The 17,854-nt window shown below is 45.4% G+C and overlaps 2 protein-coding genes, 1 long non-coding RNA gene and 1 pseudogene across 11 annotated transcripts in view; 2 read left to right on the top strand and 2 right to left on the bottom strand.

The window, feature by feature from the left end:
* LOC113632775 (U6 snRNA-associated Sm-like protein LSm3 pseudogene) overlaps window positions 1-3,214 on the bottom strand; it is a 33,127-nt pseudogene extending 29,913 nt beyond the window's left edge. The window contains exon 1 of the transcript XR_003437950.1: window positions 3,172-3,214. The product of XR_003437950.1 is annotated as a U6 snRNA-associated Sm-like protein LSm3 pseudogene (transcript). The remainder of the gene's footprint in view (window positions 1-3,171) is intronic.
* TEFM (transcription elongation factor, mitochondrial) lies at window positions 1,504-6,420 on the bottom strand. 2 transcript variants are annotated; one of them, XM_027130325.1, is made up of 4 exons: window positions 6,142-6,420; window positions 4,460-4,923; window positions 3,172-3,321; window positions 1,504-2,343 (listed from the first exon to the last, which is right to left on the bottom strand). In XM_027130325.1, the coding sequence occupies exons 1-4, from the start codon at window positions 6,191-6,193 to the stop codon at window positions 1,906-1,908; spliced, it is 1,104 nt and encodes a 367-aa protein (XP_026986126.1). In that variant the 5' UTR covers window positions 6,194-6,420; the 3' UTR covers window positions 1,504-1,905. The 2 variants fall into 2 exon arrangements, with proteins under 2 accessions (XP_026986126.1, XP_026986127.1); XM_027130326.1 differs by having other exon boundaries at window positions 6,163-6,414.
* LOC113632776 (uncharacterized) lies at window positions 6,321-10,192 on the top strand. Its single transcript, XR_003437951.1, has 2 exons — window positions 6,321-6,479; window positions 9,306-10,192. It is a non-coding gene; the product is annotated as an uncharacterized LOC113632776 (long non-coding RNA).
* Window positions 10,193-16,944: 6,752 nt separating this feature from the next.
* ADAP2 (ArfGAP with dual PH domains 2) overlaps window positions 16,945-17,854 on the top strand; it is a 34,062-nt gene continuing 33,152 nt past the window's right edge. For 2 of the 7 annotated variants that reach the window (XR_003437947.1, XM_027130317.1), the window contains exon 1: window positions 16,947-17,145. Coding sequence is in view for 3 of the 7 variants with exons in the window: in XM_027130317.1 (XP_026986118.1) it covers window positions 17,052-17,145 (94 nt within the window). In the remaining 4 variants the exon portion in view is untranslated. Of the gene's footprint in view, window positions 17,146-17,854 lie in introns of all 7 variants that reach the window. The other 5 variants (XR_003437945.1, XM_027130319.1, XR_003437948.1 and 2 more) reach the window with 4 other exon arrangements.

Genomic DNA, 17,854 nt, shown 5'->3' with positions numbered 1-17,854 from the left:
TTATTTTCTACTGAATGCAAAAGTCCACTACCTGTAGAGCATTTACCAGTTAATTTGGTCTTTAATTATTAGAAAACTCGGATAATCCTCATCAATTGAGGAACCAAAGTAAAATAACTCCATAGAATTGTATTTAAATGAGCAAGAACCAAGAAATAATGGGGGTATTTTCCTCCCTAATAGGGACACATTTAATATCTTTTTTTTTTAAGGTTAAGCATAATTTTGGGAAATATTTTCTCAATTCTTAAAGGTTCCTGTAAGACTTAAGATTTACTTTTGTGATAAAAGTAACCAAATTTTGATGACTCTTCAGTACTTAGCATCTTATCCTATAAAAGTCTAATTTGGACACATTTCACTACAGCTATTTCTAGAAATGTTGAGAAGTAGAATGCCACACATCTGGCATGAACAACTGAATGGTTGGTGAAACTGTTTACTAAAGTATAAAACAATGGCAAATGACGTGGTCTGGAGGAAAGAGAATGATTTCAGATGTGTACTTGGAGGTATCTACAACAGTTACAAGGTGGAGATGCTCACGTATACAGTCACATATGTAGAGATTTACATGTGCACGGCCACAGTCTAGAGTGTACATCAGACTGCCTAGGGAGTTGGAGGTGCTGGAAGGGAGGACTTCCATGTATTTTATAGATTTCTGATTATTTGAATTTTTTTTTCCCAACAAGTATATTTCACTTTTAGATTAAAGGAAAGAAAAGACTTAATGCTTTGACATCAGAGAGACTTGGGTTCAGTATAGGTGAGATATAATGAGGGCCTGAACTAAGGCAAATCTAATGGAAATGGAGAGATGTGGGGAAAAAAGTGCTACTTTTCTCAAAAGATGGTCTGTTAAGTAAAATATTTCAAAGTTTAGGGCTTCCCTGGTGGCGCAGTGGTTAAGAATCCTCCTGCCAATGCAGGGGACATGGGTTCGAGCCCTGGTCCGGGAAGATCCCACATGCCACAGAGCAGCTAAGCCCGTATGCCACAGCTACAGAACCTGCTCTCTAGAGCCCACGAGCCACAACTACTGAGCCCGTGTGCCACAACTACTGAAGGCCGCACACCTAGAGCCCGTGCTCCGCAACAAGAGAAACCACCGCAATGAGAAGCCCACGCACCACAACAAAGAGTAGCCCCTGTTCGCTGCAACTACAGAAAGGCCCGTGCACAGTAACGAATACTCAATGCAGACCAAAGAAAAAAAAATTTCAAAGTTTAAAAATGAGCCTATTGGGCTTCCCTGGCATTCCAGTGGTTAAGACTCCACGCTTCCACTGTAGGGGGTACAGGTTCAATCCCTGGTTGGGGAACTAAGATCCTGCATGCTGCATGGTGCAGCCAAAAAAAAAAAAAAAAAAAAAGCCTATTAAACAAAGCTTATTTGTTTTGGGCTTAATAGATTGAGCTGATGAAAACTCCCTTCTGGAGGCAGTGCATCAAACCACATTGTACTTTCAGAGTAAGAAGAGGATTCTACAAGCTGTGTTATCAGTTATATTTAGCTTTATTCCCATGATGAGCACCATCCAGAAAAATCACTACTCCCTATTTTAACAGTATGAAAATAATGCAAATCCTTTAGTAGAGATGGCATTTGCCTTTCAAGGAAGATAACTTTGTTTCTTGTTTTGGATGTTCAGGGAACATCTTATTTTTTAACGCTTAAACCCAAAAGGCACAGAATCTCGTATTTATTGATTTAGCCTTGGTTTATTATTGCATAAACCACTCAGTAGCCAAAAGTCTGACTTGAAACATCTAAATACACTCAAACTTATGTTTTCTTCTCCATTAACACGGATGTTCAAAACAGTTGGTTTTAAAACTTCAGACCTAATAAATATAAATTAATATGACATTAAGAACATGTAACATACTAACCTCAGAATTTTAAGATTCAGTATTAAAAACTGCCAATTCATAAAAGGCAATAGCTTGTAATAATGAATCATATAACTCTTCTACCCTGTATTGTTCAGTAGATGAAAACATCTGTCTGTAGTGGACTATCTTATCTAGTGGGAAGAATACCCGAGGCTCTTCTTTCAGTACAGACTCTGAGAGGAGCTGCTTCACTACCTCTTTTCCACTAGTCCGTGTGTCACCAATCATCAGTTCAAAGTGCTTCCCCACTGCATTTCGATTCATGCTCAGCACCTGATGATGGCCATCCTGGGTAAAAGTTGTATTCAGCAAGGCATACAGCATGGCTTCCATGATATGAAAATGTAATAGTATAGGAAACAGAGATGAGTTCTGAAATGAAGGTCCTGTTTTCTCCAGGACATAGAAGTCGGCTTTAGGCATCTTTGAAATAACTGAAGAAATCTTTTTTTTTTGGTTGCGGGGGGGAAGGAGGGAAGATAAAATAAGTGAACAGAAATAATTCATTAAGTTTTATTGTTTGGGCCCCCTCTCTGTCCCACTTCTACTTTTTAAATATATAACTTACATAATATTGCTATTGACAATTTTGAAGTAATTGAAAAAGCATTTTATGAAGGGGTCAGGACAGCTAAGTTCTTTCTAGTAGGAACAAGCTGAGCTAAAACAAGTCAGTTAATCCTCCTAATTACTAGTTTCTTCATCTGTACAATGGGCTTCATAATTCCTAAAAACTATATTGGCTTTAAGATTAGACACAATTGTCTTATTTAGCTTTTAAAAAATTCTAGGGTAGAGTATAGGGTTGGAATAACTAGCCTAGAATCAATCACCTCTGCAACTGACTAATCACATCATATACTTGATCGAACCAGTTTTCATAGATATAATCAGGATGATCATTACTTACTGCCCATCTCACCAGGTTTTGAAGACTAAATGAGACAATAAGTAATAGTTTTTGAAGAATAAGCTTTATAAAAATAAAAATAAGAGAAAAGAATAAGCTTTATAAATATGGTAATGAAGTTTCTTAACATTTAGAGTAATATACTTTACCACTGATTTTCTCAGGATCTGCCTTTGATTCATAAGGCATTTCTTAAATGATTCAATTTTTAAAAAATCGTAAGTGATGGAAAACACAGGAATGGGTGAATAATAAGTACCCAAAGAAAATCCATCCTTACTATCTTATTTCATTCCTTTTAGGACTAAAAGACTACACAAGGAGCTCTAGCAGGTAGGGATTTGGAGGTGTAATTGCCTTACCTCTTCTAAATAGACCGACGATAGGTATGTTCCTTTCATCAATCGGCAGTATTCAGTTTGCTGCCAGTCCAGCACTGCCAGTTTACGATCAAGGTGAGCCCAGGCAATTCTTCGAGTACCAGAAACAATGGATACAATACTATTAATTGCCTAGAACAAAAAAGGCTGGTTTAATTACAAGTGTAAACATTTTAACAGATGTAAAATTTAAGATACAAACTCAGAAATCCAAATTAGTTTATTAATAGAAATATATTTACAGTTTATGAACTAAGAATTGTTAAAGAGTAATTATTATTGAAAGGTAACCAGTAGCAGTCTTTTACTTGTTAAACAGAACTTTTACTTGTTCTCAGCAACTAGCTCAAAGTAGGCATTCAAACATTCAGATGTTGCCGGGGAATGTGCTAGATACTGGGAAACAAGGGACATAACCATATATTATAAGAAATGCCACCATACAAGTTACACTGTAGAGAGGCGGAATGGTCAGGAAGACTTATTAGAGGACTAGGAGAATGAGTAAAATGGTAAACGGGGAGTTGTTTCACCCAGATGTCTGCAAATACAGGCTGACACCTCTCACTCAGGCAGTGGAAGAAAGAGTGCAAGTGGGAAAAGGGCAGAGGGGTAGGCAAATTTCTGCAAAAAGTAACTTCCTTTATCCTGAGAGCTACAGGGAGCCACCAAAGCATACAACATTCAGGTGTAACACGAGATATACATTTCAGAAAGAACATGGACAGCTGTGTGGAAGATGGACTGGAGGCGTCTAGACTAGAGGTGGGGATTTGTGTTAGGTACCTGTTGCACGACAAAGTACTAAGAATCTAGGTCACAGTGAAGAAGCACAAGAAACAGATCAGAAGTAATAGGAGTAGAATTAATATGTGAGATGAAGGAGGAGCCTAGGAAAACAGCCATATATCTTCTCAACATTCCTCCTAAGTAAGTCTTGCCCAGACCTACTTCTCTACATCCACTGTCCTTTCTTCCTAGAATGCCTTCCTCTTCCTGCTAGCCTAGTTAGCTCTCCATGATCCAGGCTGAGTTCTTCTAGTAAAGATTCCCCAACCCACAGTTCTCTCCTCTAAATTGCCAATTTACTACCTGTACATCTCATTCTTTGAGAATAACCATATAATAGATTATCTATTTATATGTGTATCTCTGGGCCCACCAACTAAACTATAATCTGCCTGAAGAACCCCGTCTTGGTGCCCAGAATAGTGCTTTGGTTCTCAAATATTTAGGCAGTGTAAGACGCATTAAGAAAAAAAGAGTATACCTTAAGTCTCTCTCTTCCTACTTCCGGTTTGATGAGCTTTCTCAAGAGCCGATTTTCCTGTAACTTCCTTTTTTTCCCTCCAGTCTCTGGATTAAGAATGGAGTTACAAACTTGAATGGTGGTTTTATACTGGAACAAGGGCACATTCATTAAACTCTCCAAATTCTGAAATGGCCCAAACTTTTCTCTGTGCTCTACAATACTGAGGGACTTTTTTCCACGAAGCAATGTGAAAGCTTCAAGTTCTTTATTAGACGCTGTATTCAACACATGCAAGATGGAAGCCTGCTGTTCTGAAGAGAAGAGCTTGTCAAGTGCCTTTCCAGACTCCTTTGCGTTTTCATCAGAAAAATCAACATGGGGAATAATTTTCTTTGGTGCAGTGGATTTTTTCCGACAGCAGGAATTATGTAGGCCCTGGAATAAGGAGAACCCTAATGGAACTGGAAAACATCTCCACCTCCCTGAAAGGAAATTTTAGCAAAATGTAAGTTGAGACGTCTTAGTTCCTTTTAGCGTTAGTTGTGGCCTAACCAGAGCCTTTGCAAAGTGACATTGACTTTCCTATAATTTAACAACTAGTGGGGTTTCCCTGGTGGCGCAGTGGTTAAGAATCCGCCTGCCAATGCAGGGAACACGGGTTCGAGCCCTGGTCCGGGAAGATCCCACATGCCGCGGAGCAACTAAGCCCGCGCGCCACAGCCACTGAGCCTGCGCTCTAGAGCCCGCGAGCCACAACTACTGAAAACCGCGTGCCTAGAGCCCGTGCTCCACAACGAGAGAAGCCACCGCAATGAGAAGCCCGCCCACCACAACAAAGAGTGCCCCCCGCTCACCACAACTAGAGAAAGCCCGTGCGCAGCAACGAAGACCCAACGCAGCCAAACAGAAAGAAAGAACTAGTGGATCATATCCATAAGAGATATCTTCTGATTTCTATGGATAACGCCTAGGTTTTACTACCTAGAAATCTTATTTTATGTCCAAGAAGCATGTATTTAAAAAATGATTTCAACTGCTTAACGTTTTTGAAATTTTTAACCTTAGAGAAATCTTTTTCCAATTAATAGATCTTTTTAACAATATTTATCTTCAATAGTTTCTTTCTCATCCAGTGGAACCAAATAAAACTAAATTTTAGGGAATTCTCTGGCGGTCCAGTAGTTTAGGACTTGGTGCTTTCACTGCCAGGGCCAGGGTTCAATCCCTGGTGGGGGAACTAAGATCCCGCAAGCCACATGGCGCAGCCAAAAATAAAGAGAAAAACCAAATTTTATACGTTTATAATAAATGTTTTAGCTGACTGGTAGGTTTAAGGGCGGTTTTTATTTTCTTTTGTACACTTTTCAAGATTTCTACCATGACTATATTTCTACAAAGAAGAAAAACCATATAAAGAGCAACTTTGTAAAACCAATGGAAACTTTGACATTGCGGCCACAGAACAATAACGCATCCAGAAGCAAGCAAGCAGCCGTTGGACTCTGAACCCTCCGCCCTCGGCGCAGTCCGAGGAGTCGCTCGTGGACCCCTAACCCAGGGAAGAAAGCACAATCGCTCCTAGGCTCGGCGACCAGAACCGCCCCGTCAACTCAGCGGGGACTCCAAGAAGGAGACCTGGACACGGGACCCAAGGGGGAAATACTCCAGGACCAGGGGCTAATGTCAGACGGGAGATTCACCCAGTATTGCAGGCACCCTACCTCCCGCCAAGAGGAGACTAGGGACGTTCATCTTCCACGTTAAAGCAGTAGAGTCCCACGCCCGTCTTCCTCCACTAACTTCCGGTTCCTGCGTGCTTCGCCCAAAACCGCCCGGCCTTTCAGTAGAAAGGTTCCAGCGGAAGCAGCGGGCTGGCCGGCCCGAGGTTGTTCCCGCTGGGCTGTTGGCAGCCGCTCCGCTGCGCCTCTGGGCAGACGCCGGCCGGGTTTGTGCCGGGATCCGGAGCCCCCGGGTGCGCCGCAGGCTCCTTCCACTGCATCCGGGAAACGGCCTCGCCCTCTCCGGCCCGTGACTGCCGGTGAGCAGAATGTCTGGGAAGAGAACGCCTGGGCGGGTTTTAGCCTGTAGTTGGCAAGATCCCTCCTCTGGGGAGACTCTCTGGGTTTATTATCTAGGCATACAGATTGATGAGCTCCTGTTGGGGCCCCGCCTAGAGCCTGGTGGGGGAGCGTGGGCAGGCACATACATAAACCAAATCACCAGGCAAAATGGAGTAACTGGGACAGGTGCGAGGTGGTGTTTCAGGAGCTCAAGGGGGGAACTGTGTGAAGGCAGCCTTCAAGGAAGGGAGAGGTAGGAAGAGGTGGCTTTGACACTGGGCCTCGGAAGTATCCTATTTGGAAGAGATGGAGGGAGCCGAGGCTGGCTCCAAATTTGGCTGGGCCTCGAATGCAGAATGGATCAGCTGAATAGTTCCACGAGGTAACTCGAAACCACCGGGGCTTTTGTAGAGTCAGATTTGAGGTGTGTTTCTAAAAATTTGGGCATATGTCGAAGTGTGAGGCTGGATTGGAGGTAAAGAGCCTAGTAGCAAAGTGTATTTGGAAGCTAGTGTATCTTCTCAAGGGACAGGCAACCATAAGGAATTGAACCTGGGAGGTTGTGTGATCAGGCCACTCAGGATGGCTGTTCTCTTGCTCTCTGTACATACCCTGCTGGAACAGTCCCTGCTTCTCCTACACCCTACTCAGGTGGCTGACCTTTGCTCCTAATTATGGAGCCTAATCAGTAAATGCCTTTGTACTTGCCCCCGGCCCCAGCTAGTGATTTTTCTAATCTATAGCCCAAAACATCTCCACTGGGATAGTTTATCAAAGGGGCAGTGAGGGGCTGTGCTCCTCTGCTGGTTTCCCTGGTAACCAATGTACCCACCTGAGGTCATTTCCCTCTATAACTGGTAACCTCTCCCCCCGCCCCCCAACCCCGCACCCAATGAAGACTGCTACCATGTCCTGCCCTCCACCATGTGGGGCTGCTCCAGAACCCTTTTGCTTCATATGTGTAAGATCCCTTATCCATTAAACCATTGATGTCTCTGTTGCTAACTCTGGGTTCTTTCAGGAAAGATGGGACGACTTTAGCTAATTTTGTGAAAAACAGGGAAGTCAGGAGGGCGGTGGCTTTGGGAGGGAAAGATGGTGTGTTTGCGTTTTTATGAGGCAGCAGTGTCTGTGTAGCTACTGTCCAGGAGGTGGTGGAGATGTGGCCAGTAATAAGTACTCATGAGAATTCTAGGATTCTTGCCAATTTCTGCGGAACTTAGGAATCCAACACAAAATAAAGCCAACTTTTTGTGCAAAATTCTCCAAATCAATGGGAAATAATTTCCTTTTAACTCCAGGGCTTATTCCACTTAATGAGGTGTTAATGAGTTGAAATGTATCCCTCGAAAAAAGATTGTGGCCTTATTTGGAAAGAGGGTCATTGCAAACAATCAGTTAAGATTAAAATGCCATCATACTACAGGGGGTGGGGGGCAGCTAATCTGATATGACTGGTGTCCTTATAAGAAGAGGACCCTGTGAATGCAGGTGAAAATGGGGGCGGAGCATTTACAAGCCAAGGCCAAGGATCATCAGCAGGTCACACACACCACAAGCTGGGAGACAGGCATGATGCAGATTTGCCTGCAGAAGGAACCAACCCTGCTTGCATCTTGATTTCAGGCTTCTGGGCTCCAGAGCTGTGAAAGAATACATTTTTGTCGTTTTAAGCCACCCAGTTTATGGCGATTTGTTACAGCAGCCCTAGAAAACCAATACACGAGGCCATACGGAACACTGGTGATTGATGCTTTCTGAGATGCTGTGGTTCACTGGCAAGATACAACAAATGACTTGCTGTCTGCACAATTTAGACAGTTTCTCATCCCCTCTGAACCTCAGCTTCCTCATTTGTGAAATGGAGGTAACGGTACCTGCCTCACACCGCCAGGAAATCCTGCTGAGAGGATTTCTCGTTAGAGACTGGATGCAGAGAGCCTGGCGTAGAATAAGTGTTCAGTAAATGTTACTTCCCCTATTAAACTTTCATCTCTCCTTTGGAGCTGATTATTAATGACCTTGAGGGGAAACTCCCTCATTCCTCAGAGCATTCATTCAGAATTACTTTGACAAGAGCCTGGAAGTAGTAAGAGGCAACCACTACGCATGATTTACTGTAAATCAGAATCAGTGGGTTCAAAATGAAAGTCATCATCTTCCCCAGAAACTAGCCCCTCACTTCCCTGTTTTTGTTGCCCAGATACAGATAGCCCTGGCCCTTCCCATGCCTGTGTCTAGCCTGTTATCTAGTTCCTGTGTTTTCAAAACTTTTTTGAACGTGACCCAGGACACATTGATGATGTACATGTGAAACAAAAGCTTTATTTAAAAATACTTGTACCAACAAGGACCTACTGTATAGCACAGGGAACTATACTAAGTACTTTGTAATAACCTATAATGGAAAAGAATCTGACAAAGAACATATATATATATATATATATATATATATATATATTTAACTGAATCACTTTGCTGTATGCCTGAAACTAACACAGCATGGTAAATCAACTATATGTCAATTTAAAAAAAGAGAGAGGGGCTTTCCTGGTGGCGCAGTGGTTGAGAGTCCGCCTGCCGATGCAGGGAACGCGGGTTCATGCCCCGGTCCGGGAAGATCCCACATGCCGCAGAGCGGCTGGGCCCGTGAGCCATGGCCGCTGAGCCTGCGTGTCCGGAGCCTGTGCTCCGCAATGGGAGAGGCCACAGCAGTGAGAGGCCCGCGTACCGAAAAAAAAAAGAGTGGGTGTGTGGGAATTCCCTGGCGGTCTGGTGGTTAGGACTCGACGCTTCCACTGCAGGGGGAACAGGTTCGATCCCTGGTCGGGAAACTAAGCTCCTGCAAGCCGAGCACTGCCAAAAGAAAAAGAAAAAGAAAAAAAAAAGTAGGTGTGGTTCTATTTGGGACCTAAGTGGGAAAGATTTTGTACCCTGATAAAGAATGGGAGGGGGTGTGGGAGGGGAAGCGGCCACCTCCCTTTTCTTCTTGGAGCTCTGGTGGTGGGAGGATGAAATCAGAGGAGCAGCCATCTCTCCGTGGACAGGCAATGCTGGCGAGGGCTAGAAGAACAGGCCTTGATAACATTGTTTAGCTGCGGGACAAACCCTGGAAACCACCTACCTGCAGACTTATGGTTCAGTGAGGGAATAACTGACCTTGTTTAAGGCACTTTCGATCAGTATTCTGTTACTTGGAGCTGATCACTTCCTGATTAAGATACCCACTCAGGAGGTGTTCTGGGCATCTCTGCTCTGCGCCTTTGTGCCTGCTGGTCCCTTTCCCTAGGATGCTCTCTCCCTAAAATGATCTGAATTCTGCTCACCTTTTCAGGGCCAACAAGGGTACACTGAGAAGCCTTCCATTAGCCTGAGCCAAAAGCATCCTCTCCCTTCTCTCAAGCATGTGACTCATATCTCCCTCATAGTACAAACATGAACCATAAGCTTTTGGGGGGTTTTTCGGCTTTTGACCGTGTGTTTTTGTCTCCTTATTTGACTCTACATTTTCCCGAGGTGACCTGGAAACTACCAACTAGAATATATCAAAAATCCACTCCTGGTGGCTCAACAGTCCTGGAGACAGAGGAGCTCATGGTGTGCTCAGACTCTGGAATCAGTCAGTCCCGTGTTTTAACCCAGCAAAGCAGCGGTGTGAACTGGGGCAAGTGACATCACCTCTCTGAGCCGCTTTAGATCCGTCTAGAGTGCAAGAGGGATACAAGCCATAATTATATCCCTTATAATACCCAGCACATTGCCTGGCACACATGGGGATTCATTAAGTGATTGTTAAAAAAATTTATGAATGATCACATATAATATATTCCAAAGGTTAATTTTCTTTAGGAAAAGTATTAAAAATTCATGCTCCATAACTTCATGATCTTAACATAGGCAAATATTTCTAAAATAAGAAATGAAAAGCATTAACCGTAAATGAATAAATTGGATCTCATTTAAGTTAAGAACATCTACTCACTAAAAGACACCAGTGGGGGACTTCCTTAGTGGCGCAGTGGTTAAGAACCTGCCTGCCAATGCAGGAGACACGGGTTTGATCCCTGGTCTGGGAAGATCCCACATGCCACGGAGCAACTAAGCCCGTGCACCACAACTACTGAGCCTGTACTCTAGAGCCCGTGAGTCACAACTACTGAGCCCACATGCCGCAACTACTGAAGCCTGCACACCTAGAGCCTGTGCTCTGCAACAAGAGAAGCCACCGCACTGAGAAGCCTGCGCACCTCAATGAAGAGTAGCCCCCACTTGACGCAACTAGAGAAAGCCCGCATGCAGCAACAAAGACCCAAAGGGGCCAAAAATAAATTAAAAAAATAATAAAACTTTTAAATAAATAAATAGACAAATAGGTGAATTCCATCAGATTCTTCTGCATGACTATTTGAGCTTCCCCTGTTACACATGCCTGCCCGTTATTTCTTTCCTTCAGAAAGGAAAACACTTCCAACAAGGACCTACTGCATAGCACAGGAACTATATTCAATATTTTGTAATAACCTATAAGGGAAAAAAATCTGAAAAAGAACATATATATATTTACTTACATGTAAAGTAAATGAATTGCTGTGCTGTACACCTGAAACTAACACGATATTGTAAACCAACTGTACTTCAATTTTTAAAAATTTTGTTAAAAAGAGCAGCCTAGGGCTTCCCTGGTGGCGCACTGGTTGAGAATCTGCCTGGTAATGCAGGGGACACGGGTTCAAGCCCTAGTCTGGGAGGATCCCACATGCCGCGGAGCAACTAGGCCCGTGAGCCACAACTACTGAGCCTGCGCATCTGGAGCCTGTGCTCTGCAACAAGAGAGGCCACGATAGTGAGAGGCCCATGCACTGCGATGAAGAGTGGCCCCTGCTTGCCACAACTAGAGAAAGCCCTCGCACAGAAACGAAGACCCAACACAGCAAAAATAAATAAATAAAATAATAATTACATCTGCAAACATCCTTTTAAAAAAAAAAAGAGCAACCTAAATGTCCATCAGCAGAGGAATGGATAAAGAAGATGTGGTACATATATACAGCGGAATATTACTCAGATGTAAAAAAGAACAAAATAATGCCATTTGCAGGAACATGGATGGGCTTAGAGATTGTCATACTGAGTGAAGTAAGACATAGACACTGAAAGACAAATATCATATGATATCGCTTATATGTGGAATCTAAAAAAATCATATAAATGAACTTATTTACAAAACAGAAGTAGAGTCACAGATGTAGAAGACAGACTTATGGTTACCAGGGGATAAGGGGGGGGAGGGATAAACTGGAGATTGGGATTGACGTACACACTACATATATAAAATAGATACCTAATAAGAACCTACTGTATAGCACAGGGAACTCAATACTCTGTAATGGCCTATATGAGAAAAGAATCTAAAAAATGAGTGGATATATGTATACATATAACTGATTCACTTTGCTGTACAACTGAAACTAACATAACTGTAAATCAGCTATACTCCAATAAAAATTTTTTAAAAAATTTTAAAAGAAAGGAAAACACTTTTGTGACCTCAAGTCCTCTCACTTTATTGTTTATTGTTTTTTACCCCCACTCATTTCTTCATTTATTTCACAAATACTTATCAAATCCCTGTGTTGTTGCAGACAGTTGCCGGGGATAAAATGGAGGGCACACTGACCTGGCCCTGTCTTCACGAAGCTTAGATGAGTGAGGGAGACCAACTACAGTAGATTGTGGTGCTTGAAAATACAGTGTTAAAGAGGGAAAATACAGCGTTAAAGAGGGAAAAGGCTTTGGGCACAAAGTTACTCACTACGGTGTTATGTATAACAGCGAAAAATCAGTCACCATCTATGTATCCAACAACAAAGAAATACATATACCCTATGGACGATTACATAGCTATTAAAATGATGTCATGCATAGAGAATGGACTTGAGGACATGGGGAAGGGGAAGGGTAAGCTGGGATGAAGTGAGAGACATATATACATTGACATATATACACTACCAAATGTAAAATAGATAGCTAGTGGGAAGCAGCTATGTAGCACAGGGAGATCAGCTCGGTGCTTGTGACCACCCAGAGGGGTGGGATAGGGAGGGTGGGAGGGAGATGCAAGAGGGAGGGGATATGAGGATATAGGTATACGTATAGCTGATTCACTTTGCTACATAGCAGAAACTAGCACAACATTGTAAAGCAATTATACTCCAATAAAGATGTTAAAAAAAATGATGTCATGAAGCATCTATAGTAATATGATAAGAGATATAATGTAAAGAAATTTTTAAAAGGATATAAAATTGTATGAAAAATATGGTCCCAATGATCAAAAGATGTATAAAAGACCAGAAGGAAATTTATGAAATATTAATCAATATTAGTGGTAGGACCATTAAAAAAACACCATTAGGTTGAACTGCATGACACTACTACTTTTGTAAGTCAACTTTGTACATTTCAACATAATATTTTGTTGAAAAGGGCTCAAGATGAACTTGGATTTGAATCCCAGCTCCAGTACTCTCTATCATCCAGTATGTATCATCTCAGTTGTGTAACTGTGGACAAATTCACTTAGATTTTCTCTCGGGGCCTCAGTTGCCTCATCTATAAAATGGGCATAAAAATAATCTACACCTCAGGGTTTTATTGAAGAGCAAATGGAATAATGCCCGTAAGGGGCCTGACATACAGCAATCCCTGAATAAATGGTAGCCATAACAGTGGGTGGCGTTTTCTTTCTTCTTTATTGTATTTTCCAAATTTCCTATAATTATAGTTTTTAAAATTCTGTAACTAATAAACATAATTATTTAAAATTTCCAAGGGGTTGTGGTCTAATCTGTGGGGATCTTGAGCCCAGTCCAGAGCTGGGAATGTGGTTGAAGGTTTTCTTCTAGTCCTACTGTGGCTGGGCTCAGCTCGACAGAGACAGTGACCCCGGGAGCAGGGCTGATGTTTGTGCTCTGAGGGATCCTGGGAGCTTTATTTACAGAGGACACTCTGTCCCAGGGCCTGACTGCCCCCTCACCCAGCAGCTGCCGTATGGACTGAGCCCTCGAGGGAGGCTGCCCCTGCCCGATCCCAGTACTCGGTGTCTGCTGGGTCAAGACATCCTTTGGCACAGAGTTCTTCCCTTAGAAGCAGCTCCTGGTTCCCGAATACAGAGCTGAGCTAGACTTTGATCATGTCCAGTCCCCACGAGGGGGCTACAGAGTCTCTCTTTGTGACAATGAAAAAGGTTTGGAAATAAATAGTGGTGATGGTTGCACAGCATTGTGAATGTAATGAATGCCACTGAATTGTACACTTTAAAATGGTTAGAATGGCCAATTTTATTTATTTAAAAAATGTATTTATTTATTGGCTGCGTAGGGTCTTCGTTGCTGTGCGCGGGCTTCTCATTGCAGTGGCTTCTCTTGTTGCGGAGCACGGGCTCTAGGCACGCGAGCTTCAGTAGTTGTGGCTCAAGGGCTCTAGAGCGCAGGCTCAGTAGTTGTGGCGCACGGGCTTAGCTGCTCCGCAGCATGTGGGATCTTCCCGGACCAGGGCTTGAACCCATGACCCCTGTATTGGCAGGTGGATTCTTAACCACTGAGCTCCCAGGGAAGCCCCTAAATGGCCAATTTTATGTTATAGAGATTTTGCCACAATATTTTTAAAAGTGAAAAAAAATCCAGTTATGGGAAGAGGACTAAAGGGAGAGCAGCCTTGTCCTGTGGGGTTTGCCAGACACCACAATAGAAGACCTGGATGTAAGCCCCTGTTCCCACCTTTGCTTGGCTATGATTAGGGTACCTTAACCTCTCATCCTCCATGAGGATAACAGGCTGCTCTCAGAGGGCTGTCATGGAACTCAAGTGTGATCAAATGGTGTGAAAGTCTCTATAAAAACACTCAATATTTGTTAATTAGCATTATCCCTCTCCCTCTCCCCTCTCCCCAAAGAAAGAAAGAAGGAAAGAAAGAAACCCATCACCATGGGGACTTCCCTGGTACTCAGTGGTTAAGAATCCCCCTGCCAATGCAGGAGTCACGGGTTCGAGCCCTGGTCCGAGAAGATCCCACATGCCGCTGAGCAACTAAGCCCGTGCGCCACAACTACTGAGCCTGAGCTCTAGAGCCCACGAGCCACAACTACTGAGCCCGTGTGCCGCAACTACTGAAGCCCGCGCGCCTACAGCCCGTGCTCCGCAACAAGAGAAGCCACCGCAATGAGAAGCCCGCGCACCGCAACGAAGAGGTGCCCCCGCTCGCGGCAACTGGAGAAAGCCTGCGTGCAGCAACGAAGACCCAACGCAGCCAAAAATAAAGTAATAAATTAAAAAAAAAAAAGAAACCCATCACCAACAAAGTTTAACAGTACCGCTTTTTGTTTGTTTTTGTTTCTTTTGTTTGTTTTTGGCAAACCTTGAGGCTTGAGGTTCTGGTGTTTTTTGTTTGTTTGTTTGTTTTGTTTGTTTTGTCTTTAGTTTTAGTTATTTTTTTGGCCACACCGCGGCATGTTGGATCATAGTTCTCCAACCAGGGATCGAACCCACGCCCCCCGCAGTGGAAGTGCAGAGTTTTAACCACCGGACCGCCAGGGAAGTCCCTTGAAATTCTGTTAAATAGAAACTTCCAGAAATAAGGACAGGAAGAGAAGAAACTGAAGGAACCTCTCAATCTCTTGCTTCTCACCGTGAAGGAGATGATATATTTTCCCTTGGGTTGGCTTTTTTGGGACCTCCAGGGAGGGGACGCTGAATCTCAAGGTGTAAAGAGAGCAGCTCAGCGGGACAAAGGCACCCAAGAAGCTCCCCAACATCACTGTTCTGCCCTGGCAGCGGAGAAATGATGTCCTTTGCCTGTCCCCTCTTCGTTCCCCACTTCCCCCCTCGCCTTGCCTTCATACCTTAGGTTGCCTTTCCCAGATTTCTCCTGGGAGATTTATTTCTGTCCCTTTTTTCATCTAAAGCAGCGGAAATGAATCATCTTTCGGCCTGTTTGGTAAACAACCCCATGCCCTCTGACCCCTCTCTGGGCTCTCTCCCTGGTCCCTCTGGAGAGGTTCCTAGGCTAGTCCTCACCCCCACAGTCAAGACCCTCCTGGATGCTTACTCTTGGTAATGTCCCCTTCCCCCAGGGCCTGGAGGCTTGACCTCCTCCACCCTGGGGAAGATGGGAAATGACACAGAGCATTCCAACGGATGATCCCATGAGCTGACCAGAGGGGCAGGGGAAGCAAGGGAGCCACTGTGTTTTGAGGGCTTTGTGTGCCACGTACTGGCTCATCTCAATGACCCTATTAGGTGATCTCTCGACCCTCGTTTTACAGATGAGGTGTCCAAGCCTCAGAGAAGTGAAGGAACTTGCCCAAGGCCACACAGCTGGTCAGTGATGAAGCCAAGATTCAAAGTCTGGATTCCTGAATTCATTCCATTATACCATGCTGCCCTATGTGTTCGCATGTGTATATGCATGTGTGTTGAATTGGGGATGCTGGCAGATCAGGTGCAACCCACCAGAATGGAAACCTAAGATGGTGTGCATTAAGCCTTATGCATATGACAGATATTTGCCTACAGAGGGGATGGCAAGTGTGCACAGTGTGTGCCTTACCAGGAGTCTGTGGATCACTGAGGATGGTGTCAAAGAGGGACAGAGATGGGGGAGGGGGATTCACGAAATGCCCAGATTCAAGACCACCTAAGCCCTGCCCACACCTCATGGTGATGGAACTTCACAGATAGAAATGCCCAGCAGTGTCCCTATTGGTGAAGCCACACTTCCTGGGGGACACAGTCATGCGACTATTTATTAGACTTCTAAAAATGTGCAGGTGCTTTTTCTAGGAGCTGTGTGGGATACAGAAGTAAATCTTCTGACATCTGAGTATCTAGTGTGCGCATGTGTGTGTGTTGGGAGGGGAGGAGGGATTAACATAAATATATAAATAACTGTAATGCAAGATCGGTAGAAAATGCTCAGGGCCAAAGGGCGAAATGGATCCAATAACGGTTGGTATTCTAGCAAGACCAGAAGCTGGAGAGATTACTCCAGGCTAGGGATCAAGGAGGGCTTCCTGAGGAGGTGGCATATGAATGTCTCAAAGTCTCTGAGTAGATGTAGGATCTATAATACCTCAGGAGAACGCTTTAACAGAAGTTAGATCCTTTTTAATCTGCCAAGGACATATGCCCTTATTCCTCTTTTACAGAGGTGTAAACTGAGGCCCAGAGAGGTTGACCAGGTTGTCTACAGTCACAACGCTAGCCAGTGGCGGTCCAGGATTTGTGACCGACTCCAAGCCCTGCTCTGGGTCCCTGCCGGGCGGGCGTGCGCCTTAGAGAGGAACGCAGCCCGCAAACAGGACGCGCCGGGGGCGGGACAGAAAGTCCAGGAGGGGCGGGGCTTAAAGTCCTGGGGGTCGGGACAGGCGGCGCGGGCGGGCTAGAGGCGCCGGGTTTGCGTCCCGCTCCACCTGCGGGCGAAGGCGCTGACCATGGGCGGCCGCAGGCCGGGGGGCGGCCGGACTGAGCCCTGCTGAGCCCACGGGGCCGGCCATGGGCGACCGCGAGCGCAACAAGAAGCGGCTGCTGGAGCTGCTGCGGGCGGCAGGCACTGGCAACGCGCACTGCGCCGACTGCGGGGCGGCAGGTAAGGGCGCGGCGGCGCGTGCAATCCGGAACGTGGGACCGGCCCCTGGCCCGCCGGCCCCCTCCTCTCCCTTCAGGCCCGTGCCGGTCCAGGACTCCCGCTGGATCCGCGCGTGACCCTTATATCACCTTCGGACCCGGGCCCCCGGCAGCCCTCTCCTCGGCCAGTACCGCTCCCACTCGAACCCGGCCGGGCCGCCTGTTCTCCCCACTCTGGACCTCGACACTAGATCCCGGCCCCGGGTGCCCTGACCATTCTACTCACCTCCCCTGCCAGACACCCTACCCACCCGGACCACGGTCCTTGACGTCTTACTTCCGGACCCAGCCACTTCCCACACGCTCGGATCCAAACATCCTACACACCAGGGATCCCAGACCCCGGACCCAGTTCTGCCCTGATGGTCCAGTGCCCCTTCCCCACCCGCCCCGGACGTCCCCAGGGTCCTCCCACGTTCCTGCTCCACAGCACTCCGACCCTGTGGACCCCGAGCGTCCCTGACTCCGACTTCCCCACCCGCAGCTCCCCAGCCAGGCGCCTCGGTGCCGGTCCCTTCCTCCGCGCTCTCCTCTAGGTTCCTCGGAGTCCTGACACTTCCACATCGCGCCCGCCTCAGCCTCTCGCCCCCACCCTCCTCGGGACTCCTTCCAAGATCTTCATCCTGGCCGCCGCCGCGCCAGGGCCAGTGGGCTGACCAGAGGGTTTCATG

Source organism: Aethalodelphis obliquidens, unplaced genomic scaffold (genome assembly GCF_003676395.1).
Source record: "Aethalodelphis obliquidens isolate GAN/ISIS:26980383/991018 unplaced genomic scaffold, ASM367639v1 scaffold38, whole genome shotgun sequence".
Taxonomy (NCBI): domain Eukaryota; kingdom Metazoa; phylum Chordata; class Mammalia; order Artiodactyla; family Delphinidae; genus Aethalodelphis; species Aethalodelphis obliquidens.
The sequence above is the reverse complement of the archived record's forward strand: the minus strand, read 5'-3'. Positions and strand labels throughout refer to the sequence as shown.